General features: G+C 40.0%; 1 protein-coding gene across 4 annotated transcripts in view; it reads left to right on the top strand.

Annotated features, from left to right (window-relative positions):
- The first annotated feature begins 2815 nt into the window (after positions 1-2815).
- Positions 2816-27913, top strand: part of Cdi (serine/threonine kinase) — a 79436-nt gene continuing 54338 nt past the window's right edge. For 2 of the 4 annotated variants that reach the window (XR_013495071.1, XM_078193851.1), the window contains exons 1-2: positions 2816-3562; positions 12447-14140. Coding sequence is in view for 3 of the 4 variants with exons in the window: in XM_078193851.1 (XP_078049977.1) it covers positions 12884-14140 (1257 nt within the window). In the remaining variant the exon portion in view is untranslated. Of the gene's footprint in view, positions 3563-10123; positions 10304-12446; positions 14141-27913 lie in introns of those variants that run through there. The other 2 variants (XM_078193854.1, XM_078193853.1) reach the window with 2 other exon arrangements.

Raw genomic sequence — 27913 nt, 5'->3', positions numbered from 1 at the left:
GATCTGGTTATAGACTTGGCGGTAAATTTAAATGCGAGAGCTGTTTTATTCGGATATAAAACTTGCAGATAATAATTTAAATGGATTTTAATACCTATTCGTCTTAAGATTATTTTTCATACGTTTTTGTTGCAATAAATAAAACTAAGACATTAATAGAGCCGTACAAAACCATGTTTGTGCTACACTTATGCATTATATAATAGAATGTTCACATATATCAGTTCAAGTTAAAAAAAAAAATGCAAATAAAATCTATTAGTCTCATAAAGTGCTTAAATAATTACAATTTTTATGTTTTTTTCATTAGCAGTTCTATTCCTATCGTAAAACATTTTTCTAATATAAGAACTAGAGTAACTTGTTTTCATAGAACATTCATTACATGAATTTCAGATTATCTCTTCTATAATAACGCTATTATTAGTCACGATAATAGTTAAACATTTTCCAAGAAGAGATATTCTCTTGAGTGAAAGATACAAGTACAAACAGACTTCACTCGTAAACATTTGGTGCATGTTTTACATTTGAAGCATCTCTAATTCGATCCCTATTCATTTTCCATAATAGAATTCTAATTATTATATTTCTTAATTGTTAATTATTATATTTACATCCTTCTTGAAATAAAGTAGAGCAGAGATGGCGGCACCGTGGCCATTTTTAATCACCAAGTTGGTGCAGCAAACTCGCAAAGAAAATATAAGAATAAACCTAATAGCGAACAAGCTGCGAGGTTAACAATGACTTAAAACACATTTTAATATATAATATAATATAGTATTCTCTTGTCTCGAACTTTTTCGATTTCGGGAATCCCACTACGATTTCGATGTAGCGCGCTACCTTACCAACAATTCGAAAAAGAATCGAACATATACTATACTCCATTTCCGCTACGAATTAATACATAATTCCGTGACAATTGCATAATACGTAAGGCGCGTGTTTAACGGTGTTTACAATGTATAAATAACACTGTACGAGCTTAAATAACGAAAATAACGATTACAACGATCAGACTGATCACAATTACTATTATTTTATCGCATTAACATAAAACTCTACTCATCACCGTTTCTTCGAGTTTATGGCCTTTTTATGGGGCTTCGTCAGCGATGGTCTATGCATTAATTTCCTACGTCCCATGCGTTTACCGTCTGTTTTAACATTCATCTCATCTTCCGCTGTAATTTCTCTCGCGGTAATAAATTTTATCGCGACATATACGTCGGAACAATTTGCGCCCGACGCTTATAGAAACTCCTACCTACATATGCGCACCTAACCCTGACCTAGCCCCGACATAAGCACTCTGAAGATAGTCAACTGACCATCGGCCTGCCTCGCGCTTGACAGTTCCGGTGTATCGCGATGGACCATGACAAATGGTGGTGTGGAATCTACTGCAGCGCGATGGGCGACAGACAAAGGGTTTATTCCGTGGATAAATAAAGTAATTATTATTATTATTATGTAGATAAATAAATAAACGAAATGGTATTAGATGGTATCAATTAATTCCAATGGTATTGTTCTTAGCATATTTGCCCCCACTCCTCTACTCTGCAGCACATTCCATACCATCCCTTATAACCATTGACGAGTTTAGTACTTCTCATCTCTATAACTCGCTGAATAGTCCGACGACAAACGGTTCATACAATTCTTTATGGAATCGTCTCGACGCAATCGGTTCTCGCTGGTAACTATGAAAGGCGACGTGCCGCATTCTTACGTCGAATTTGGCGGGCGAAACGCGTCCATTAAATTCGGCAATAGAACAATCACGCCGCCACGAGAAGCAACACTGTGAGAATATAGGCGTGGAGAAATTCGTATCATTCGCCTGAATGAAAAAAAAAAACGATCCGAGGAACACGGTGGTTTCACTGGGAGCGAAATAATTCATGTGAATTTCCATCCCGACCTTAACTACCATCCTCTCGTCCTCCTTGCCGTTCAACAACCGCCTTTTTTTTCCTCCGTACACCGGACGGAATGAAAGTGTGAGAATCCCTTGTTCGCGAACTATGCGCCTTTCACTGTCTTCCAACGAAAATTTCAGAGCCGGGTCTCCGTTGAAAAGAATGGGATCCCCCCCCCCCCCCCCCTCTTAAACGGGTGACGTCAAACGGGGTCTGCGATGCCGTAATCGAAATCCTTATCAATGCAACGCGTTCGGTTGTTGGCGAAAGGTCGATCTATTCGATTTGCTCTGATCGATGGATTTAATTAAACCGAAGCCAACGAAGTCCAACGAGCCCGTCCATTGTTTTAATTACCGGATGGATCATCTCGATATTAAATGATGCGCGCCGCCACTGCGGAGAATTTTTCCCGATTAATTAAACGGGGCTCGATAATTGTAAAATTAGCATAACTCATTTAAACGCGACTATGGTCGTACATGTATCGCTCATATTTGATTCAACAGTTGCCAATGAAAGCCACGCGGAATTTAAAAAATATATAACATAAACCAAGCATTGTCATTGTTATAAAATAATATCCGCGACTAGGGATCAGTGTTCCTAGTTCACTGATAGGTCCAGTATCGAAACATTATCTTTGCAATGACTCTGACTTTCGAATTTCGTTTTCGTCAAGATCAGGTGGCTTTATGGTGATCTCGGTCACCGTACAATGATCGCCGACGGTTTTTCGGACACAACAGCATATCGGCTGTCCATTACATTGTCGCGGGGTGGTACAACAGTATCGTCAAGATTTAAATAGTTTCGCGCACAAAGCCCTCGCGCGTTCGATTCCCTCGCGGGGCGGTCGCAACGTCGCAACAACAGCGCCGGCAGCAGCTGCAGGTGCGCTTGGTGGGGGTAAGCGTCGCGAGGCGTCGTGCACCGTCGCCGGTAGACGGCGTGCGTCGGGCCAGTTCATTCCTGTAATGGCCGCTCGTCTGGCGTTGTCGGTGACTCGGTCCGTTTCTGATTCTTGCGCGACCATAGCCCCCGGATCGTTCGTCTACCGTCGTCCACCAAGCAACCCCGACAGTGCCGAGGAACCCGGTGCTACCTGGATAGGTGTCGGTGAACCCGTTGTGCACAGTGTTTAACGTTTTGGTGGCCGGGCAACAGTATATCTCAGTGTGTAACAGCGGCTTTCTCGCTTGTGTGTCCCCGCGGAACGATCCGCGGATTTAAAAAAAACGGTGAAAATCGCGGTGGTGTTTCCGCCGCTACGTAACGACTCCGTGTGTCCGGGCCTCGTCTTACAAGGGGGGTTCACCAGCCTCGACGAGGACCGAGGCGACGGTAACAAAACAGGGGGAGACGAACAACACACGGGTTCCGTTGCGAGGGATCCCCCCCGAGTGTGTTCCCGTGGACGGTAAACAAAAGTGACAGCGTGCGCGGCGGACGCCACACACGGACGACTCTCCTCTCGGTCATGCCTCCCGTTCTACACGGGCCTGTCGACGCTGTTTGACGGTTGTGTTGTTGCGATCGTCAACAAGTCCGGTCCGAATTCCCTCGGCCCGTGGTTCAAGGTCTTCTAAAACCATCGCCGAGAACCGTCCACGCTGCCAGCGTGCCTCCCAGTAAGTTGCACGCCGCACTCCCGCGATCGAACGTGTTGCGTGTGTCTCTCTGTGTGTGTGTGTGTGTGTGTTTAATGCGTGTACTCGTACGCTGCCGTCGGGGCATCCCCACTGACAGCCGACGTCACACGGTGGTTCAGAACCCCGAAAACTGCTTCTCGTTTACGAGCGAACGATGTTCGTTTTAAAAACGAACGATTTCCTTTGCCCATAAATTCCCGGAGGACAGGGGTGGTTGTTGGTCACAAGAAACCTGAAAATGAGACTTGATATAAGAGTTGAATAGGTCCAGTTTAAAGGGGGGAAATCAACCCCCTTCGAAAGTTTTGCATTTTTGCCGCATAGCTGTGTAACGCCGAGAGGTAGGGCGAAACTTACCTGGGATGAATTCTGCAGTTTTCGATGCTCTGCAACTCGTCACAAGAGAATTATTCTCGGGTGGAGGTTTTTGTATAAATAACTGTTTAGAGTTATTCCTGTAACAGTAAATAAATCGCTGTAGTGTCACGATATATTTTTTCGTGGGGTGCACGTTTATACACCATGATTTTAGAATTTGTCAAATGCATTGTTGGAGAGCATTCTTTTAGCTAGAGAAAAACTAGTAGAAATAAACTTACGACTTCGAAAAAGTGTTGAGTTAATTAGCTTCAGCCAGGGGTTGCAGAAGTCACGCGATGTCACGATGAAACTTCTAATGTATTCTTTACGACCTATTGAGCATAGTTGAGCAAGAATATTTTGTAGTCACCTGCGGTTGCAGAAGCAATGCACGTGCAGTCAAAGCTTAAGGTCATCTCCTCCAAACGACGCGTCGCAGACGAAGATTTAGTATAATTTTACGGGTAGTAAACAGCGAAAAATTCAGGCGACACTGTTTTTGACAACTGCTAAAAAATACAGGAAATCAATTAGTAATTTATGGTTATATTTAATGGTTATAAGTCACCATGCTTCGACCACGCTTTTCTGCTCGTTCGCAACTACCCCTAAACACTCGCCACGCTTCTTCCCTCCTATGCACAAAAATCATTACCGCGCCTGGTCGCGGTGGATTGTATTCTTTTGCCAGCCCGTTATGGTGGGCCCTGAACACACGAGTCTGGGTCATGGCCGACCCGTAACGTATATACATTTGCGTCCAGAATTGTAGGACGGCATGCTTCGCTACAGTCTTATTAGAATCATTCTGTATCCACCGATTGTTTTTGTTTGCCTGCTTCGTTCTCATTTATTTTTCAGTTTTAACGCATTCTTTTCTGGTGTCAGAATTTTTCTAAGCGAAGCGCGTACTCTATTGACTCGGCAGTACACACGTGGGGTGGTGTCCAGTGGATTTCAACCTTTAAGAGGCCTTGCATCCTCGTATTTATATTTTATTATATTATATATATAAAAAGACGACATTTATTCAGATATTCGTATATAATTATCGATAAATGTTATTTTATTCAGGGTCCACGTGGTCACTCTGTTTTAAAAGCGTGTACTGCCAGGTTAATTTTCTTTGCCGCATTGTACAGCGTTTTTTCTTTTCGTTCTTGTTCACTTGTCATTACAATGCACCAATTCTTTCTTACTATCGAAATTTGTAACATATGCATGTACTGTAGATGTTGTAAACAGAGTAAAACTAGTACTAAAGACAGTACTAATCCCTGTCACAAATCCACAAAATCTGTATTTCCGATTCTGTAGATCCTAAATTAGAAAATATATAAAGTACACACATCAGACAAAAACACTGTGCTTTAGTCCACTCATTACTGTCACGAACCCCGCAAAATCTGTTTGTCCCAACTAACTGTTTCGACCCGAAAATGTTCATACGTCGGCCAAAACGACCGCTAATTATTGTCATGAACCCAGGAAAGTCCCAGCTGTAAACAATCGCAACCCGAACATTTCCAGCTAATTGTTCGGATAGGAAAGTTGAAAAATTTTTCGTGAGCCGCGCGACAGCCGGGGAAACGGTGCCGTGCGAACCGTTCGAACGAGACAAGGGGACACGTAACTATAGATTCGGTACGTGTCTTCGATATTGTTTTTCCGCGAGTACCGCCGGGGCACTCTCTCGCCGCGGTGCATCGAACTTTCTATCGCGGTTTTCGTGTTTCCACGTCCAACGCGCCGGCGACTGCACACCATTCGAGGAAGCGCTTTGCATTCTTTGCGCATTATTGTTTCACGCCTCGGTCGGCTGGCCGCGCGCCGTTGTCAGAGCCCCGGGGGTTGTTGCATCGTCTTAGGAACCATAGCGTGACCTAACCTAAACGCGCGCGAGCTTCTTCCGACTGCCGCGTCCCCCTGGCGCACGGTGGCCCGGGAAACGACTTCTTATATCAAAAATTCAAGTTTACATTAAATTATACTAGATAATAATACTAAACTATACTAATAATAGCAATAATAATACTTTATTCTTTAACTAAGCTGTAGCCCAGCAAAATATAGTTATCGAGAAATCTTCGATTTTCCGATCTTATTGGTTTGCCATTTTTGGTAATCACAGCTCGCAACCGACAAATCTGAAAAAATTCTATAATATACAGTTTAGTTTGCAGAATAGGCTAGATTTTGTTCAAAATGTTAAGAAGCCATTCCAGGCGGTAAAGTACGCACGATAATTTACTTTAACCTCACGAGCAAGTTCAAGGTTGAAATTCTTTCCCCATTCTTTCTTTCCATGTATGATAAATCTTGGACGAATCTTAACTTGGCTCATAAAAGAATATTTAAAAATTGTTTAACATAGCAATATTTAATTTTATATCAAAACTTAGACTAGAAGAAAAAAAGCTTGAAAAGGATACCTTATCGTTCCTAAAAACGTATATTTTATAAATTAATACCTGCTTCTGGCTGGATAATATTGTAGCCGGCGTCGAAACGAATCCGACGAGCCGCTGCACCATAACCTTAAACCTTGGGACATGTCTGAAATAATTCCAGCGACGAAAGCGAATTCTCGGGGCACCGTGCAATGGCAGTGATCGAACGAATCCCTGGTTTGTTGTGGCTAGGATCTGCTCTGCTCCTCGACCGGTTGTTTTGCTCTCCCAGTTTTATAAACGTGGGATAGTTAATGGCGGCTGAATGTCGTCAAGTGGCCGCGATTACGGGCAGTCCGGTAATATTAACCTGTTAGAACTGGGACACGATTAAGAATCGTGATATTCGATGGGGTCGGTTTCCATCTCTGCTGAAACAGTTCGATGGTTGGAGAGCCTGCGTTCCTTTTCGCTACTGTTAACGTTTTACCTGTGTATTAAAACATAATAATATTACAGTTTACACTGGCACCATCTAACAATTGTATCTGAATAATAAATAGCAATAATTTGTTATAATACAGTTATTACCAGTTAATATTGTTATCTGTTATTCAGATAAAATTTTAGATCGCACCAGTGTTAACTGCAATATTATTATGTAATTTTTTAAGTATTAGATATCTCCCGTGGTTAATATTAGATAAAATATACATCACATAATGAATTCTGCTATTTCTCTCGACCATTTATGGAACGAATAATTCATTTTCCAGCAAGAGAAAAACGAGCAAACTTATCAGTGCATATCACATAAGAACGTGCCACAAAAAAAGTAGCCTTAACATAACCTTCGGATCGCATAACCTTTCATCCCCGTTTCAATGTATCTACTTCTGGTATACATTTGCGATTCGTTTGCAATTCAATAATATTTGACCAGGAAGAAGCACGACGAAATTATCATAATTTATTTACCGAAATCACCATAATTTATTTAGTAAAATCATCATAACTCACTTGGTAAAATCACCATAACCTACTTCATAAAATGTTCACAGTTCATCGGTAGCAATTATAACAGTCCAGAACTGAAAATTAAACTAGATAAACTATAGAAAATTGTTGCAAAGCAGTAAATTTAGTATTAGCAGACTTTCTTCGAGTATCGTACTCATTATACCCAATTCTAGTTAACGAATATTTTCGAACGTACTACGTGATTCAAAAGTACTGTTCAAAAATCCTATTAAATAATCGAGCAAACACCAAAGCCGTGTCAATTATTACCAATTACTTAATATTTATCCGTCTGTTTATTAATTGCACCGAATAAACGTGTTCGTTACTGAATGAACGGCTATGCGATTAAGCAATTAAAATGGTTAAAGACTGGAATTAGAATCTCTTAGAAGACACGGTCTGAAAGCTTCGAACGAGCACCGAATATATGCAATTACACGGCCATCTTTCTTTTTCTTCCACCATATTATTTTAGCCATCGACATATATAGAGTGTGTAGAAAAACTAGAAATATTTAACAAGAAAAGCTGCGCGCCGAAAGCAACAACAAAAATTCGTCTGCCCGCCGCGGCTCTTGCTAAGAAAAAAAAAAGATAGACACGCGGAGTTTCTCTGATTCTCATGCGCCCGTAATTGCAGCGAGTGGAATCGGTATCTAATTAGCAGGCGCGTGAACCGAGTCCTATTTAATTATTCGCTCGCCTTATGAATACTAAAATCCGATCTAACGAATGCCTCCTCGCTCGAAACAATTTTCGTTCAGCGATTTCTACTTGTATACATACTGGTTGCCGTCGGGGGACCACGCTACTTCCGGTTCGGGCCCGAGACAGATGGCGTGCCGGTCGCCCCCCGGCAAATCGGTTTCACGAAATAAATCCGAAAGCGTGATAGCCACAAGCTCTATGTGCAATTTAATTCACTTTATATTCAGCCGCCCCTCTTCCGCTCGGTGAAACCGATAATCGCTTGGAATTTAATTCGCGAGCTGTTAACAGGAAGAGAAACACGATGATTAAACCTTAACGATAACCGGCGAGTCTTGTAAAAATAAAACACGATTTTGTACAACAGTTTTCAGTTCTACATAATTTCCCACAATCCCCTATCCCAGGATGAAACAGACGTTGTCGATTATAACCTAAAAATGTAGCAGACAAATTGCGAAACCCATCTGGCGCGAAAACTAAACGGGAAATCGGGAGGCACAAACGAATCGCTATCGAATCTCATGCAATTCTAAACAGGTTACGTAACGACGACAATGTTCCTAAAATGTTGCGCAGCGTTAGAATAGAAAATACGGTTCCCGCGTTACCAGAAAGCTCGAAAACTGTGTTCAGCGCGTAGTTACGAAATTCGTGATAATATATTTTATGTTCGCAACATTTTTGTAATACCGATTTAATCGAATGGCAACGTTGCTGTAAATGAGTTTCGTTGGCGGTCGGCCAAACTGCTTTGAAGAAGATTGAAGTTTCAATGTAAAACGTTAATGCGATTCGGTTTGGAAAAGAATGATTAGGATGATTAGAATGATCAGTATGATCGTACAGGATGATTTGCACGGTGTAATTGCGGAAGGGTCGCGTCTAAGGCGTGCGAAAACGATCGCGATGGTTTCTCGCAGTAACGCTGCTTTGTAAATCAAATCGGCGCGCGCACGGAGTCGCGGCAACGCTCGGGAAACAAGCGAGGCACCTGCGTCAGGGTTATTTAACAAATCCGTCTGCATACCATTGGCCAGGAATTTGGCATATTATTACGCGATACACGCGGCACGCTTAGCGCCAACATTTCCAATTGTTTGTGGCTCGGTTGCGTCGGACGTGCGCGAGCCAGTATCATAAATCCTTTCGTTTTTCTTTACGAGCCACGAACGACCCTAGCAATCCTAGTGAATCGGCCAATTTCGTACCGCGCTCCTCGGATTCCTCTCTTCCACTCGTTGAATGAGGCGTCTTTGAACGATGATGGCTATAGTCTGAGGCAGAATTTTCGTGCATTATATATTTTACGAGTTATTTGGATGTCATTGCGTTGCGAGACTCACCCGGTATATATGTAACGTTCTTAACATGGATGTTTAATGAGAAAATATGAAGAGACAAAAATGCAAAATTTTGTCAGTGATAAGAGTTTGCTAAACTCCCACGTGGGTGCTCCTAACCTTAGCTGCCTATGTAAATACGTTTGACACTAGACCCCCATGTGGCTCCTCCAAAAATTACCCTCCTCTCACGTGAGTCCTCTTAGTATTACGTTCTCATGTGAATACTCCTTCCGATAGCTCTACAAATGAGTCTTCTGGCGAGGACTTGGAATTGGCTTTTCTCTTTCTTCCTTCGCTCCTCCATCTTTTCAATGCATGCCATAAACATAACAACAGAGATAGACTATTTTATTTCTACACAGATTATTATTATAAGTAGATTATTACTAGAGCTCTCTCCTTCAGTTTCTTAATTCTTTAGCCGCCGAATTAAAAGTCTCTTCGACTCGCAAGCATAAACAAGCTCCGCCATATTGATCAGCGTGTCTTTGACCCCCTGATGCAGCTAGCTGCGCCACTTGCGAAACATTGGGAAACTAATTCCCCTAGGACACGACTTACCCCCGAAAATCTCGACAATAGTACTTCTAACAGTTCGCGGGTTGTTGCGGCTCTCTGAACAAGCTGATACAATCTTGTAAGCAGCTATAAATAGTTATTATGTATCGTAGCGTTGACTATTACAGTCTCTTACATTTAGAAATTGGACGGTGACTGAACGTTGGACGGTGACAACGTTTCGATTTAGAAATAGATGTCTACCTGCACCTCTTCGCTCGAATTTCATTGGCAAGGAGCGTCCATCGAACGTCGATCACTGATAAGGTCGACGTGAGGTTAATGTCCCATTAGCCACGCGAAAATGTGTACCAACACTCTGCCAACAATGTACGGTAAATTCTCTGAAATTGTCTTTTTAATTAACAACGTAACCAAAAGCAGAATTCATAGAAATAGAATATACTTTTTCGAATATGTCATTTATAAAGGACTCGAATCACCGACTGGAATAATCGAGACATCATGGCAATTAGAATTTACGATCGGCCAGTCTCGAGTCCCCTGCTTCCTGAAAATTGGGAACTGATAGGACGCCATCTTTTCCACCTAGAAAATCTAGGCTTACTTTAATTCTGCGAGAGCGTTAACATCAATGGATTAATGGGAACCTGTCATAACCTTTTTTCCGTCTCATCTTCCTAGCAATGAATAATATAGTTCCCGCGGTAGTTCAGCAGAGGTTAGGTTAAGAATTGCCTGAAAATAATCGCGGAACGGATGCGCGCAGGTTAGATCAGTAAGGCGAGGGATTAAGTGCACGATGGAGTAGAGTCGTTAGGCAGAGGAATCAATGAGTCCGCATTAGTTACGGGTGCTTGGCCGGGCTATATCGGACCCGGATATTTTTTCAATGGTATAACCTGGCCTAGGTAGAGAGAAGAGCCCGAAGTTCTGCAACGGAGCGTGCTCCCACCGGATAGGTCAAAGCGAGCACGGATTATACACGGGTCAGGTGTTCGTAGTATTATATACTATATATTGACGCCGCAGTAAGCAGGATAGATATAGATTAGCTCAATATGCTATATTAACGCGGCTTTAATATTGTATGTTGGGTGTGGGTTGCGTCGTTGGCGCGCGGATATGGGTTAGGTCGATGCAAGCGTGACGGTGTTGTGCCGCTGGGTTTAATCTGATCCCATGGAAGATCCGCAGCGATTACGTTGCGATGCTTGGACGTCTTTTAGGACGAACTTTGGCCATGTTAATCATGCACGGAATTCTTCGAAGTTGAAGAAAGGAACGTCTTAATAATGTACCTCGAAATATATGGTCAAGGTTAACATTATAAACTACTTTTTGCTGTATAGTTTTGAGGTTTTAGTTCTCGAGATATTAGCGAAAAGATGATCGAGATTTAGGTTAGGGTTAATACAGACTTAAGTTGTATAATAATACAAAGTAGAGGAAACATTTAAATAAATTGGAAATATTCTTGCATCAACTATTATTATATTAACCATTAATAACTATTATTGACTTAAATATTCTTCCATTAATGAATTAAATTAATAGCACCAACTCGTTGCGATTTATTACTTCGTAAAGGAATCCGCAGTAAACCGATAACATTTCTAAAATGACTGTAAATACAGGTTAGGTATTAAGTTGCGGTTTAGATTAGGTTTAGTATATCCGAGCTTTAGATATCGTTTTGAACAATTTTTCTCCATATAGCATATTACCCTCGCTCGGCTTTAGTTACCGAGGTGCATGCACGAAACAGTTGCCACTGCTGCAACGAATACCGCATTGTATAGGTTAGCGTCCGCAAAGGTCGCCAGGCTGTGCAGGCGACATCTATCAAAAACCGATATCAATTTTCACCCAACTTCCGGCTCGCTTACGTATTGGCATTTGCAGGGTGAGATCCCGTAGTTCAAACACCGTAAAAAATAAACGAGTAACATGAGATATTTTTCAATGAGAATGCCGTTATAGAGCAAGTTTCTGTATCATATTTTCTCTTATAGAGAGATAATAATTAGGTTAGGCATTTCGACGACCTTTTATAAAGGGAATTAAAATGAGAATTATACAGGGTGGTCCGAAAAAAGCTGACTGGTTCTTGACATGAAGTTAGTAACTTTTGTGCAAAGATATTTATTTTCGAATACAAGTAAATAAAAGATTATGATATAAATTTGTAATAAAATTTGTAAATGAAATTTATAAATTGGCCACTTTTCATTGCTGTTAGAGGTCACGAAATGATCAGTGCAACGAGCAGACCAATTGCAGTCTTGCCAACTGTCTCTCACCAGTCAAGAACGCCTCTCATTGGCCATTGTTTATCGTTAATATCTCGTTAACGACGCTTCGTAGAAAATTCTCGCAAAGGAAAAAGTTTCTTCAAATGACCCAAGCAACCTCTCCGACACCTCTTCGAACACTTCCCAAGTCCCCAATTACCCTAAGCGAGCTAGAAAACCGGGGATTTTTCGAATTGTTATTCACGGTCCGCCTCGTGGGCAGATTTCTTGCAGGAAAGAGACTCCAAAGGACGTTCGAGGAAGCGACGAGGCATCGGCTGGCAGTGGCTAGACATGTGCCAGATCGGTCCGCCGGGGATGCCCCGATGAGGTCCACGGTCCGGCGTGATCCGCACGGTAGCCGCAGTGCGTCAACCAGGCCCCATGCCCCATCCGCCATCGATTCCCGATCGTGATCCCACTGCCAAACAACGAAACACGTCCCATTGAAACGCCTGAAAGAATGCCGAGGAGCCGCGTGATGGGGTCAGTTCGCCGTGTTCGAAGCGTTCACGCGACGTCGTGGTCGACGTGCCCGTGGTTCTAACCCGGAAGACGGTGTCTCCTCTATCTCAAAGACGTCTGGAGAGGTCGTGTGATGCAGGCCGCGACGACGATAGCAACCCGCAACATCCAGATCAGCCCGCAATAACGGCGAACATGTTCGGCAAGGTGCCACCCTCGAACACGCCGGGCCCACCTTGCAAGTCCTGCGGCCCGAGCACCACGGGGGCCACCTGTCTGCCGTGCTTTACGTCGGAGGAGGCGGCCAGCGTGGCCGCGGACGATGCCAAGCCGAAGCCGTGGCGGCCGAAGGACAGCTGCGCACCGGTGGTCTCGGAGGCGCCGCACCTACACGACGAGGGCAAGCCGAAGCCCTGGAGGTCCAAGGACGTGGTCCTCGACACGCCGGCTGTGGAGGACAAGAAGCATAGAAGACTAAAAGAGCCCACGGACATCTGCAGCAAGGAGGAGAAGAAGGTGTGGAGGCCGAAGGATAGCGAGACTTCCCACCTGGCCGAGGACAAGTCGATCAGAAGTTCCACGATCGACGATAAGTCAGCCGGCTCCCAGGAGTCCGGCCCCCCTGGGAACTGCGCGCAGTCATCGACCCCGTTCGCGGAGCTCGGCAGACCCTGCAGGGCCGAGCCAACGACCTCCAAGAGCTGCTCGAAGTTCTCTAGCAAAGAGTGCCACACGCGACACGCGCCGAAGACAAGTTGCTCTAGCCCAGCGATCCACAAGTGCTCGTCGAACCCTAATTGTCCAAGCTTCGCGAAGTCCTCGGGCTCCGCGTGCGCCGCGAAGTCCCAGAGGATACTATGCTCGGGCAGCCTGGGCAGCCTGAGCGCCGACGCCAGGGAGCCGTCCTCCAAGCTGGCGAAAAAGCAAGTCGGCTCCAGGGAGCCGCAAAGAGTCGCCCAGACCTTGGCCACCCTGAAAGGCGTCTCGAGATCCTCCAGACCCGTCGCCGAGTCCTGCGACGAGGACACCGAGCTGACCCAGGCCGAGTCCTGTCAGAAGAAGGTGTACCTGGACAAGGATCTCGCCGCCTGCGACAGGACCTGCAGGGACGACTCCCCCGTGCAAAAAGACTGGCGATGCAACGGCGACGCTCTCCAGCAGAACTGCATATCCTGTTTGCCCCAGGACCTGCCGACCGAGCTGCAATTGTCCTCGCCCAGGACGTACAAAGATAGAGAGAAGTGCCGGGATCCATGGCGACCCACCGAAATGGAGAGCAACGTGTGCAGCAGCTTGAACGTGTGCACCAGTGACGCCTTTCAGGACACCGGGACCAAGAGGAGGACCGGCGCTTCCTGTCAGGCGCTCAGGCACGCGGTCGCGTCCTTGAACCGGCTCGACGACTTCTACATGGAGAAGATCGGCGCCGGATTTTTCTCCGAGGTCTTCAAGGTGAGTCTTGATGCTTTTGGCTATACTTTCTTAGTATGTCTCGTTCCTTTAGATTTCGGTAGTTAGAGGATAGACTTAAGGGACTAGGCAAATTGGAAGACTAACTGGAATTTACTAATTTAATTTTTAATGGAAAACTGTCTGGAATTTACTAATTAAATTTTTATCGGGTATTGTCAATTGAAGTTAGTCGAGTATTTTTGTTCTTATGATTTTTAGAAAGATATTCTATGATATAATATTTTATTATAATATTCTATAAAATAATATGAAATTCTGTTATATATACTATAATATACTAGGTTATACTGTACTGTATATTGTATAATATATATTATATCATACTGTATGCTATATGTATAATATATATTATACTGTACTCTACTGTATACTATACAATATACAATATTATATAACACTATATACTGTATACTGTACAATATATTTAATTATTGTACCGTTGTGTATACTATGCGATATATATTATACTATAGTATACTGTATATTATACAATATATCGTATACTATACAATTCACAATATTATACAATACTATATACTGTATACTATACAATATATGTATATAATTATTATACCATTCTATATAATATACGATATATATTATACTATACTCTATTGTATATTATACAGTATTATATTATACCATAGTATACTCACTGACACCTGCGATTGTTCATCTAGTATATATACATAACTGTGGGACTAAGCAAAGCAAAAGAGTAACTATACTCTACTAATTAATTTTTATCGAGTATTGTCAATTTTAATTAATCGAGTCATATTTTATTCCTACGGTTTTTAAAAAAAATATTCTGATGAAAGAAATTCAGGTTTTTGCAAATTAATTCTCTTTTATATACAATATTCTTGTTTATTCGCATACACAAATTAAAAATCGGCAACAATAAATAAGTATATATAATAATAAAAAATATATTTAAATACTTAATAATATAAAGATCATGTCGATAGTCTCTTCAGGATCATAGTCCTTCTTAGCTCTCGAACGCATAAAATCGGCGTCGATGTAGTCTGCGATAACGATTCGAAAATAAATGAAAGGAACAGGTGTTCGCGCACCAGATCGTGAATCGCGTCGTTTCATTGAACGGCGGGGAACGGTATCCGCGGAACGAGAAGCGATCCGATCGAGAAGAGTCCGGGAAGGTGAACACAATTTATTCTGAGCGTGTGTGCGTTTACGTTTCTTGTTCCGGAATCCGCAATTAGGATAAGCGAACAGTGGACTCTACGCCGGCCAATTAGCAATGGTTTCTCTCCTCCGGCTTTTTCTGCCCGTTTCATATTTTTGCTGACGCTGCTGTTACATTATGTATATCGCTGTTGTTCCGTCGCTCGTTTCGCAACGGCCGATCCGCGTTATCGCGGACACAGATTAGCATCGCCGACGGATTAGATATAGGAACGCGCTCGAACATTCCTGAAACGTCGCTTACGTTATCGCAGACGAGCGTGTGTTTGTTCTCTTTCAACGATTTCCTCGCTTTTTACCTTTACGGAATTTTCGACGATTACGCGGAAAAATGCTCGTTGATTGGCAAATATGTTTATTTATAGAATTAAATATTTGTCGAGAATTGAGTTCGTTTTTTGGATGGAAATTGTATAGTTTTAGTTATATTTATAACGTAAATATAGGGGTCAAGGCAGTTCTTTATTGCTATGAAGCACAGTTTTTATTAGTAAAATTTATTTAGTTAAATAATTATTGATAGAGGTAGTTATCATTTTAGTTTTAACTTAATAATTCGTTGAATAGCTGAGATTTTTCTGATTAAAATGAGTCCAAACACGACGCAAATCGGACCAGGTTAAGCCACTCTCGATTAATAAGCTATATACCTGGTGGATCAATTGACTTGAATCCCTAAAATTACTTTTGAATTATGCTTTTTCTGAAAAATTGGAACATATATAGTATTAGAAATAGGTACAGGTCCTTCTATACATATAGAAGTATCCAAATTTCTAAAATCACTATTCAAAATGACAAGTATCTAACTTTTTTGACTCACCCGGTATACTAATAAGCACTTTGACGTCCATAGTCCGATTACCGTCGTGTTTGGACTCATTTTAACTGAAAAAATCCCAGCTACCCATCGGTGTTAAAATTATCGAAGTACAACAAAAATTAATTAACAACAAAATAAAATTAACAAAATGAAATTAACAAAATTAAATTAACTATTCACTTCGCGCGTCCGCGTGCTAACGAACTCCTCCTTATTTTCACCACCGGTGTATCCTCTGTCCTCGTTCGCCGGATCGATCTGAACAGCCCGGGTCATTTTGACCCGGTCACCGCGGTTCACCGCTCCGCGTCTATTCGCGTCGTCTCCTAAGCAAAAAGAGGGCAGGTACTTTCACCGCCGTTGAAAAAATACGATCGCCCGAATGCACGTGCACCGCCGTGATCAAAAGTGACCCGGGGTCATCCGGGGCGGACTTTAAAATTACCGAGCGCATTCATTGCCGGACGAACATGATTCCGAGCGGCGTGTTCGATTACTAAGAGAGAAGTGGAGGGGCTAGAAAAAAATTGAACGGCCAGGTGAGCGTATCTTAGCGCGCGTGTCGTTCCGATAATAATTTCGTGCCGCTCTCGAGCGTATGGCACTCTCCGAGCGTGCGCGCGCGCTGCTGCTGCTCTCTCACTGTTATTACTAGGTCATTGTCCCTGGCAGCATCTACAGGAGAAATTGGAAGTTGCTAGAGACCTTGTCCTAATAACACGGAGATGCGTTGCGTTCTCGCATCCCCCCCCCCCCCCCCCCCTCTGGCATACCGTCGCCGTCCAATCGGCGAGCGGACGGCACGCGTGTGATGGACCCCCTTTCTCATTGAGTTCATCCGCAATTTATATTTTTTCAAACGCTATTCCAAATACCCGCGTATCGGGTTCCTACCCGTGGATCATGTACAGGAAAACAATCTTCACGTGCGAATAATTCTTAGCCGGCCGGCGATTATCAGACCGTGGACTTTATTTATGCAAAATACGAAATTAACTGCCGAGAGCAGTTGATTATAAGGCGCTATTTTGCTAAAATTATGGAGCTATTTGTGGTTTCAATTTAATTTTATAGTTGGCCTAATTTTGTGGAACAGGTTGTGCTCGAATTATTTGGTCTGTTATTAATTAGTTCGATGTTAATAATTAGTATAAATTTCATATACCATTCGGTATACTATACGGTGTGTATTATAGTATATTATACTGTATATTATATAATATATGTTAAACCATAGTATACTATATACTATAGAATATATATTATATTATACTGTACTGTATACTATATAATATATATTATACAAATTTTATTTATTTTTCTAAAGAGTGTTCCCCTGGAATTACATCGTTCTCCCTTTACTACACTATAAAGTATGCTACACAATATAAACTATTTTATACCACATGCAATACAATATTATAGTTTAGACTGAACAATATAGGTTATACTACATTATATTGTATACTGTACAATACAGGTTGCACTATATCATACTGTATATTATATAATCGATATTACACTATAGTATACTGTATAATATACAATATGTATTATAGTATACAGTACTCTATATTATACAATATAGATTATATTATACTGTATACAATACAACATAAAGTATACTATGCCATATACAATATACTATACAATATTATACTACATATAGTACAATGTATATCTACTATTCTAGACTAAACTATACCATAGTATATTGTGTACAGTACTCTACAGAAATTCATATAAAATTCTAGAAAAATATTTTTACGAATAAAATTTCCAAACGAATAATTTTATACTAAATATTAAAATACGATGATCCGGAGGCAGGTAACAAAACGCGGGCAGGCAGGTAGCATGTTTACGTGTATACCTTGCCGGATCGTCCGACCTGCCCGCGTGACGTAACGATCCACGATTGTTGTTAGGGTAGTGGGAGTGGATTATGCATTACGCGTTCCGTGAAATCACGGGCTTCCTTGTTCCGCGGCTTTATCATCGCGATTCCCAGGGAAGACAAATAATTATAATCATCGTCTTGGATCTATGTTGGTCAGGGCTGGCCGCAGAGCTGGTCGACTTTGATGTATCGCGGACTGGAAACCTGTTTTCCATGGCCGAAACTCAATTATCGGAGCTCCAATTCTGGACGAATTCCCGCGCAACCCTTTCGCGCTTTGAAATCCATAGTATTGGTCGTATGAGATGATTATGTTTGCGGGAACATAATTGTAAAGGCAAAAATTTCGAAATGACAGGTCTCAATCAGTATTTTATATATTTGAATTAGTATAGTTATTAGTTAAATTATTTCTGTTATCTATTTTACACTGCTTCATATTTATATTTATTTTTATTTATATTATTCTATTTTCCTATTTATTTTTATTCATTTTAATTTATATCATTCTATATATCAATTTATTTCCATTTATATTATTTTATATTTGTCATTGTTTAAACAGTTCCTAAGATTTATTTAATCCACTTTAAATCTCCCTAAAAATTGGAATATTCATATAAAATATTTTTAAATAAATAAGCTCCAAATATTGAGAATATTTCGATTGTAATGTTTAAATCGGACACCCGATATACGAGGCATGCATCTGGAGAGGCTAAAAGATTTCATCGCGCGGCCGAAATGGCAACAAGTAATAACAACGACGGAGCGTTCGAGTAGGCGGCAGGCACTTAAGGAGGCTTTGACCTACGGCACTGATCGCGGCAATCCTCCACGGAGGAGTGGATTTATTTTCGAACGGGATCGCAGGAGGATGCGTTGCTTTCGCACAGCGGGGCTGGCAGACCAGAAGGGGCTATTATGATGCACTGGTTCCTTTTCTAAAATATCTAGTCCATATTTATATGATTTTTATGGAAAACGACAATTTTAGGTTTTGGTAATCTGGAAATTTGGGAAATTTGCTTTGTATGTGCAATTATGTGATTTTTATTTCTATTTTTCAGTTTCCATATTTGGTATTTGATATATCATATTTTATATTCCATATTCCATATTTGGTATTTGATATATCATATTTTATATTCCATATTCCATATTTAATATTCCACATTCCATATTCAATATTCAATATTTGTTATTCCATATTTGATATTTAATATTCCCCATTCCATATTCGATATTCAATATTCCACATTCCATATTCGATATTCCATATTTGATATTCCATATTCGATATTCTATATTTGATATTGGATATTTCATATTTCATATTTGATATTGGATATTTCATATCCCATATTTGATATTTGATATTCCTTATTCCATATTTGATATTTTATATTCCATATTTCATATTCAATATATGATTTTATATTCTATATTCCATATTCCATATTCCATATTTGATATTTAATATTCCACATCCATATGCGATATTTGATATTTGATGTTTCATATTCCACATTCTACATTCCATATCTCCTTATTATCGACTTGGCACCATTACCATTACTACTATTACAGTTATTAACATTATTTCATTCCCATCACTACCATCGCTACTTTTTTTATCATTATCATCATCATTCTGTCGAAACTCGATGCAAAATTAAAAAAGTCACCAGTCCCGTTTACCCTAAACAACTAAATAATAGTAATTATCATCCCATCGTCGATCATGCTCGAACAGCTGTGTTCGTCGACCCGATCTCCGTGGAATCTCTCTCTTTTTCTCTGTACCGAAATTACGCTCTGCACACGATCGACAGACAGAGACAGAGCTAGGCTGTACAGTGCACGTTTCTCCGTCGAATTAACGTGTGTGCGCGATGTGTTCGAGGTCGCGTCCTTGGCGCGTCATTACGCGAGAACGAACCGATGTGAGTCAATTTGCGCGAAAGTTTCGTGCCGGGTGAAAGTCACGAAAGTCGATCGAAGAAACTGCGAAAAATCGGACGTGGAGAGTCGCGCGCGCGCGCGGGAGAGACACACTGTCAATTAGGCCTCCTCCTCCGGGTTCTCGTATTCACCAATTCCTGGTGACGGTTCGACGATCGTTCGGGAACAGAAGACGATCGAGATTCGAAATAACGGAAGTCGGTCGGTGAGAGTTTAGAAATTGATCGACCGATCGATGAAACGTTTCGGATCCTTTATATTAAACCTACCGTTGTCGGACAGGTGACCGATTTTACAATTTTTATTTCATAATTTGTTGATGTGAAAGAAGCTTCCATTGGAAATTTAATTGAATATATTTATTTACTCCGCCACATATTGTTATTAAAATTGTGTATATTAGTTAATAGTTAATATAGCGTGTTATGGTATATTATACGTAATATTATGCTATATTAATATACCATATTATACATAATATAATGCTATATTAATATACCATATTATATATAATACAATTTTATGTCAGGTTATGTTAGTTATGGTAGCAAAATTTAAATTAATACTACCATTGCATAAAAAGATAATTTTTTATATTTTTCCTTTTCCACCATTATACTCTAAACAATAATTTAATCTAAAAATTTCGCAACAATTTTGTCACGAAGTATAATTACAGTCCAACCTTGCAGCACATATTAGCCACAATTTACAACCACCTGTTATCAACCAACATCAAGATAACATCTTCAGCGCGGAAAAAATAAATAAAGTGCAGCATTTCTTTTTTTTTTTATCAAGCTTTCGCCATCGTAAACAGGATACACATACTCGAACGACGTAAAAATTTCCAAAGAAAGTGTCTCGCTGGGAATAATCTGGAATCGGTCGGCAGATAAAACGCGTCGTCGAGCAACGCAATTTCTCGGTTTATCGGTTTGGAGAAAAAGACCGATAGCGATCGTCTTCTTACGACGGAACGTTTCCGGACGGCCTTTGGATCAGCCGCCAGATATAAACGTAGTAAAAGCTTATTCGGTGGTGACACGCGCACACGTCACGTACGAGATCACCGTCGAGGAAGTGTCAGGATTTACGAAAATTGAGAAACTCGGCAAAGGATTTACGTGTGAGACACGTCGCGCGACGACGAGTCGTCGCGTCAATGATTAAGCAAAACCTCAAAAGCAATTAAACTGTGTTAGGAAGTCAGGCAATTTCGTGGGGAATTCGATGGTGTTATCGTCGCCACTGTGGTGACGGAGATTGATTAAAGTTGTACCTTTAGGTTAGATCTTGCATCGTATGGGGAATGAAGGTATGCGAGAATTTAATTGGTTGACGAAGAGAGAATGGAGGAATTGTTGGGAGATGGTGGGAGGAAGATTTTTTGGAAGGGAGGTTTGTATAAAGGAGATTTGTAAGAGATTTGTATAAAGACTATCATCCAAAAGACTAACACCCCACTCAATTGACTTGTGGGAAGAGTGGGGTGTTAGTCTTTTGGATGGTTAAATTCTGGACTTTGATCTTTTGGATGTCGATTATGGGACTTCAGTCTTTTGGATGCTAGAGTTTTGAATAATAGTCTTTTGGGTGGTAGTCTTTTGGATGTCGATTATGGGATTTCAGTTTCTTGGATGGTAGCCTTTTGGATACTAGTATTTTGGATACTGAATATTGGACTACAGTCTCCTAGATTCTAGTCTTTTGTATACTTGACTTTCTGACTTCAGTCTTTTGAATGTCGTTCATTAGACTTCATACTTTTGGATAGTAGTCTTTTGGATACTAATCTTATAGATACTAATCTTTTGGATACTAGTCTTTTGGATATTGATCATTGGACGTCGCTCATTGTACTTTAGTCTTTTGGGTGGTAGTCTTTTGTACTCCAATCTTTTGGATGATAGTATTTTGGATACTAAGTATTTTGGATGTCCAACATTGGTATACAGTCTTCTAGATTCTAGTCTTTTGGATGCAAGGCTTTTATACGTCAGTCTTTTGAATGTCAATTATTGAACTTCAAACTTTTGGACAGTAGTCTTTTGGGTACTAGTCCTTTGAATATTGATCATTGGGCTTCAGTCATTTAGGCTTCGATCTTTTGGATTTCTGTCTTTTGGGTGGTAGCATGTTGGACTTCATTCTTTTGGATCCCAGTATTTTGGATATTAGTCGTTTGGATGATAGTCTCTTGGATCTCAGTCTTTTGTACTTCAGTCTTTTGGATCTCATTCACTATACTCTAATCTTTACTGTCTGCTACGATAACCAATTAAGAAATTCTTTCTTTTTCAAATAATTCACAGTTAATTAAATCTAATAACTAAGTCCACCTCTCGATCCTTCCAATCTAACTTCTATCTTCATTTTCACCAAATAAATTTTATCCTAAATCTATAAAATCCCCAATATAGTAAACAATGAATACAGATAATTTCTGAACCTCTATTATACGAACTCTTATTCTCTCCTTCTTCAAACTCATTTCATTATACGAATTCGTGTTTCTATCTTAACCAGCTTCATCCTACGACAATGGCACACAATAGGCATGTTTTCTTCCTTCGCTCTCGACGCTGAAGTGCTTGCACAGTGCGCGAAGCGTTTAATCTAAGCGTCTTGAAGGCCATTAGATACATTTCCGACGCTTCTTTATTGTCGCGATAGCGAAAAGTAATGCGAGAGCCGGTCATAAAAATGACGTAAAAAGATACTGTTGATGATAATCCGCTGTTTCTCGGTATTATACATCGTTGCTTATCAGGAAAGAATAACTCTTTCTGTTTTGTGTAACGACACGAATTGCAACGATTCTCTCTCTCTCTCTCTCTCTCTCTCTCTCTCTCTCTTTCCCCTTCAGAACGCGATGCCATTCGCTGACCCGTGATTAAAAATATTCTCCGCGTGACATCACTTTCCTTTGTTTTCCAAACCACTGTTGGACATCTCTTGTCTCACCTGCGCGACTGCTTTGATCGAGCAATTATCCGTGTCCACCCGTGAAACGAGAAACCGGTCTGTTCTATACCACCCTGTAATCAGGCCTCTCCGTAATTAAACCGCAGCCGTGTCAAGGCGATTTTAATTAGCCAACAGAATCGCAAGCATTAACTGTTTTAGCAAACTCGAGGATTGTTTTTCATTTTGCAATAAATTGTGTGTACTGCTATCGTATCGATGAAATGATATGTTATATGTAACTGGACATAATAATTGTAACAGTACATATGGTTATATTACAATTATATTATATAATTATTTTACAATTATATTATAACTGTATTACATATAATATATCATAGCTTCATAGCTATCATAGCTGTCGTAGCTTTTAAATCTTGCAATTAGTGCAAGCGATCTTTATCTATAAAAATCTGTGATTTAGTGATAGGTATAGATTAAATCTTATTTATTACTGAACCTAAAGCTAAACTATACTTAAATGGTCCGATAGTTCCAAGTTAGATCCACGTTAAGTCTAGGGTAAGTCTAGATTATTTCTTTGTCACAAATATCTCAGAAAATAAAACAGGACGACATTTCTTATACAGTAAAAAGTTGCTCAAAATATCAAGCAACATCTTATACATAAATCTATAAATTAGTTTCTAAGTTAGGTCTAGGTTAGGTCTACGCTTTTCCTCAAATATCTCAGCAACCAATACAAATCAAGATTTCCTGCAAAGGAAAAAGTTGTCAAGAATCTCAAGCTCTACAATTCTGTGAAGTTATATTGAAATTTCTATGTTAGGTTTATAGTTTTTCTCAAATATCTCAGCAACCAATGAAAATCAAGAATTTCTGTTAAGGAAAAAGTTGCCAAGAAACCCAAGCACTACAATCCCGTAAAATTACATTGAAATCGGAGAAGAGTCATTTATCATCGAGCCGTTACGGGGGGATGCCCGTATTATCGACGAGATTAACGATGGAGGCTCGAGGATTGGAGAGGCGACAACGTGATTATCTGTCGCGATAGCCGCGAAAGAGAGTCTCTCTCGACACGAAAGACGGTTGAAACGACCTTATTACGATGGAAGCTCGGTTTCCGGCGCGGCGAGCTTCGGCCGGCAATAACGCGGCCTCTCATCGACCGGATCGTTGTGCCGGCAATTTACTGCATTTTCACCGGGCCTCTGCATCCGCGACCATAAACGCAGGAATTACCGGGACCGATAATAATTGCATTCCGGACGGGGCCCGATGCGCTGTCCCGCGATGAACTACGTGATTTATGTCGATAGAGCGCGACTCTCGGGGAAAAAAATGTTAAAAACGAATACATATATGGATATGTGTCCGCGAGTTCTCCCGTCGTGCGCAGTCGTTCGATTTCTTTGGCCCAGTTTCGGAGCCTTATCAGACCCTCGTGCGATGTTCCACGTGTGTCACTTTACTTCGAATAAATGCTACCTGTATTCTGGAATTCATTGTTAACACGCTTGCGCGGAGCTAGTTTTGTTGCAATGTTTAAATAAATTAGTTGTTCAGCGCTTTTTGTTAGCTTCGTTATTTTCGTGATTTTTGTTATTTTTGCTAGCTTCGTTATTTTCATAATTTTTATAATTTTCGTTGATTTCGTTATTTTAGCTATTTTCAAAATCTTTATAATTTTAGCCATTTTCATAAGTTTTATAGTTTTAGCAATTTTCATAATTTTTATAATTTTCGTTATTTTCGTTATTTTAGTTATTTTCATAATTTTTATAATTTTCGTTATCTTAGTAATTTACGTTGTTTTCATAATTCTTACGATTTTCATTATTTTCGTCATTTTCGTTAATTTTATAATTTTCATTAATTTCCACCATTTTCATTATTTTCCTTAATTACGTAATGTTAAAATAAATATCACAGTTCAATATTCGCTATTTTCATCTTTTTCGTTCCTTAATTACAGTATCACGTTTTCTCAACAGCGCATTAGCAAGGGAAAGTCTGAAACATCTACAAAAACCAGCATAACCTAACAAAACCTAGCAAAACCTAACAAAACCTAGCAAAACCTAGCAAAAACCTAGCAGAGAAATGCAAATCGTAGCAGCCGATTTAATTTACGATTATATCGAGCGATAACGAACCGTAGCAACAATGCGATGCTAATTGCTACATCTTGTGTAGATCAGAGTAACTGTAGTATCGGTGTAACAAAGCGATTGCAAGATGCACTAACACACACACACACATACACACACGCGCGTTGCCCGATGCGGCGCGGGCCAGCCGATATAAAACCCAGCGGAACGCAGCCGAGCAGAAATTGCTGCGATTGCCGCAGTTTTCGCCGCGATATAAAATCCTTTAGCCGCCTCTCTCGATAGCGCAAAAACGTGACCGAATAATAATAATGATAAGCCGCGATCTGGTTGCATTTACTTGCGGCTGATTGGTTGTAAACGTGTACGCTGGCGACTAAGTAGAGTATGGAAAAGGTTGATGCACGTACCAATAAAACTTTCTCTCGAAAACTCCGGCAGAAAATTGGTATGATAATTGACCCGCATCGCGCGCGTGGTCGGAATCGAGTTTTTACTGGACAAAATTCATCTGGACGGTGTTATTTTACGGTTTCTGGCGACAGTATACTGTACAGTATGCTATACTATACTGACAGTGTACTGTACAGTATACTATACTATGCTGAAAGCATATTGTACAGTATACTATACTATACAGCATACTATACTATACAGTATACTATACTATACACTATACTAAACTATACTGACAGCATATTGTACAGTATACTATACCATAATGACAGCATATTGTACAGTATACTATATTATGCTGACAGTATACTGTACAGTATGCTATATAATACTATACTGACAGTATACTGTATAGTATGTAATGACAATACTGTCATTATACAATACAGTATGCTATACTATGCTATACTGACAGTGCACTATACTATAATGACAGTATATTGTACAGTATGCTATACTATACTATACTGACAATATATAGTATATCGATCGAAAATATATATTAACGTGTCGAAAATCGAGTTAACCACTATTTTTAATAAAAAGAGATTTTTTAAAATTTTCTCCATTTCGAAATATTTGAAAAAATAAATATAGACGTTCTTTTGTTAATATATCATCGAAATCTACGCTATTATCTTAACTTTTAATTTACTAGAAATTTTTAATAACATATAAAACCTATATCTAATAATTTCTTATTTTAATTCTTAATTTCTTATTTTATTTCGTAATTTCTTACGTTGATTCTTAATTTCTTATTTCGTGATTATCGATAAAGGAATTTGTTTTAAAAAGTGAAACTACGAAAAATTGAATGTCGGCCACGAAAAAAAACGGGTTTCGAGAGTCCCGCCGTCGGTGTTGGCATTCGTTTGGTCCGCCGCGGTCGCGATGATACCAGACGGAAGATTTCACCTTTCAGAGAAATAGAAATGCCATTCCATCTTGCATTCCTTCACGCGAACGCGTTCATCAAATGAGCACGTATATCTCTCTTATCCAGTTCTCGCTATTTCTGATCTGGACGGGTGTCTCTCGCTGCAAACGATCCATGGAAAAACCAGGCACCGAAGCTACCTGTGCTCTCACTTTCGATTATCAGCGCTTGATCGCGTCTTCCTGGACAGATAAAACCCATCATCATTAAAACCTGCATCGTTAATACTATTTAAATCATTATTGAAGCTTGGGTAATCAGTAAAACCTAAATCGCAATTAAAATATAAATAATGACTTAAACTTAGACCATAATTAAAATTTAGATTGTTATTAAAAAATGAGATCATTATTAAAAAATATATTATTGTTATAAATTAAATAACCATTAAAACGTAGATGATCAACAAACTTAGACCATCGTTAAGATCTAGATTATTATCGAAACTTAAATAATTATTAAAATCTAGAACATTGTTAAAACCTAATTGATTATTATAACCTGACGTCAATCGCAAAAAGTTGAGATCACTAAATTCATTTCCATCATCTTTTATTTCGCAATCGCATGACTGTTAAATTATTCCGACACTATATTTTAATAACTTTGCATAATCAGTTGCAAGAACATTTAAATAGCATAGCACGTGCGACACTCGTTAGACTATTAAAGGTGTGCACTTTCAAACCGGTACAATTTTATTACACTATTAAAACAGAATAAATTACTGTTCACGCAATAATAATTTCCCTGAACGACTTCCTTTCACATAATCACGAACTATACTCGGTAATTTAATACTAGTATTATGGACAAAAGAAAACGATTCCTGATGCGATTTGCAACAACTTTTTCCTTTGCGAAAATGTTCTACGAGACTTCGTTAACGAGTTATTAAAGAAAAACGTATACCAATCAGGTAATGCGTACGGCAGGCGCTCCGTCCACGCGACCAGTGCCGTGACGCGCCAACTGCGTAACGACTGCGGAGGGGGGCGCGTGGGCGTAGCGCTGAATCTCTGCATTCTGCAACTGACACGCGTTTTTCCTTAATATCTCGGTAACGAAGGCTCGTAGAACATTTCTGCAAAGGAAAAAGTTTTTTTAAATCGCATGAACAATCACGTTGTTGTGTTTTTTCGAGCGTAACGTGGATTCTAGGTTATGTTGGAGGACTTAAGTGCTATGATTTACGTGGTTTAATTTATGTATGGTTTTGTATGGTTCTATATGGTTCATATAGGGTTCTATATGGTTCGGTATGGTTCATATATGCTTCGATATTGTTCTATATGATTCGATACCGTTCTATATGGTTTTATACGCTTCATATATGGTTCTATATGGTTCGATACCTTTCATATATGGTTCTATATGGTTCTACGGAATTCTATATGGTTCGATACGGTTC

The sequence above is a fragment of the Augochlora pura genome, chromosome 11 (assembly GCF_028453695.1).
Source record: "Augochlora pura isolate Apur16 chromosome 11, APUR_v2.2.1, whole genome shotgun sequence".
NCBI classification, from domain to species: domain Eukaryota; kingdom Metazoa; phylum Arthropoda; class Insecta; order Hymenoptera; family Halictidae; genus Augochlora; species Augochlora pura.
This window is presented reverse-complemented; position numbering and strand designations above follow the sequence as displayed.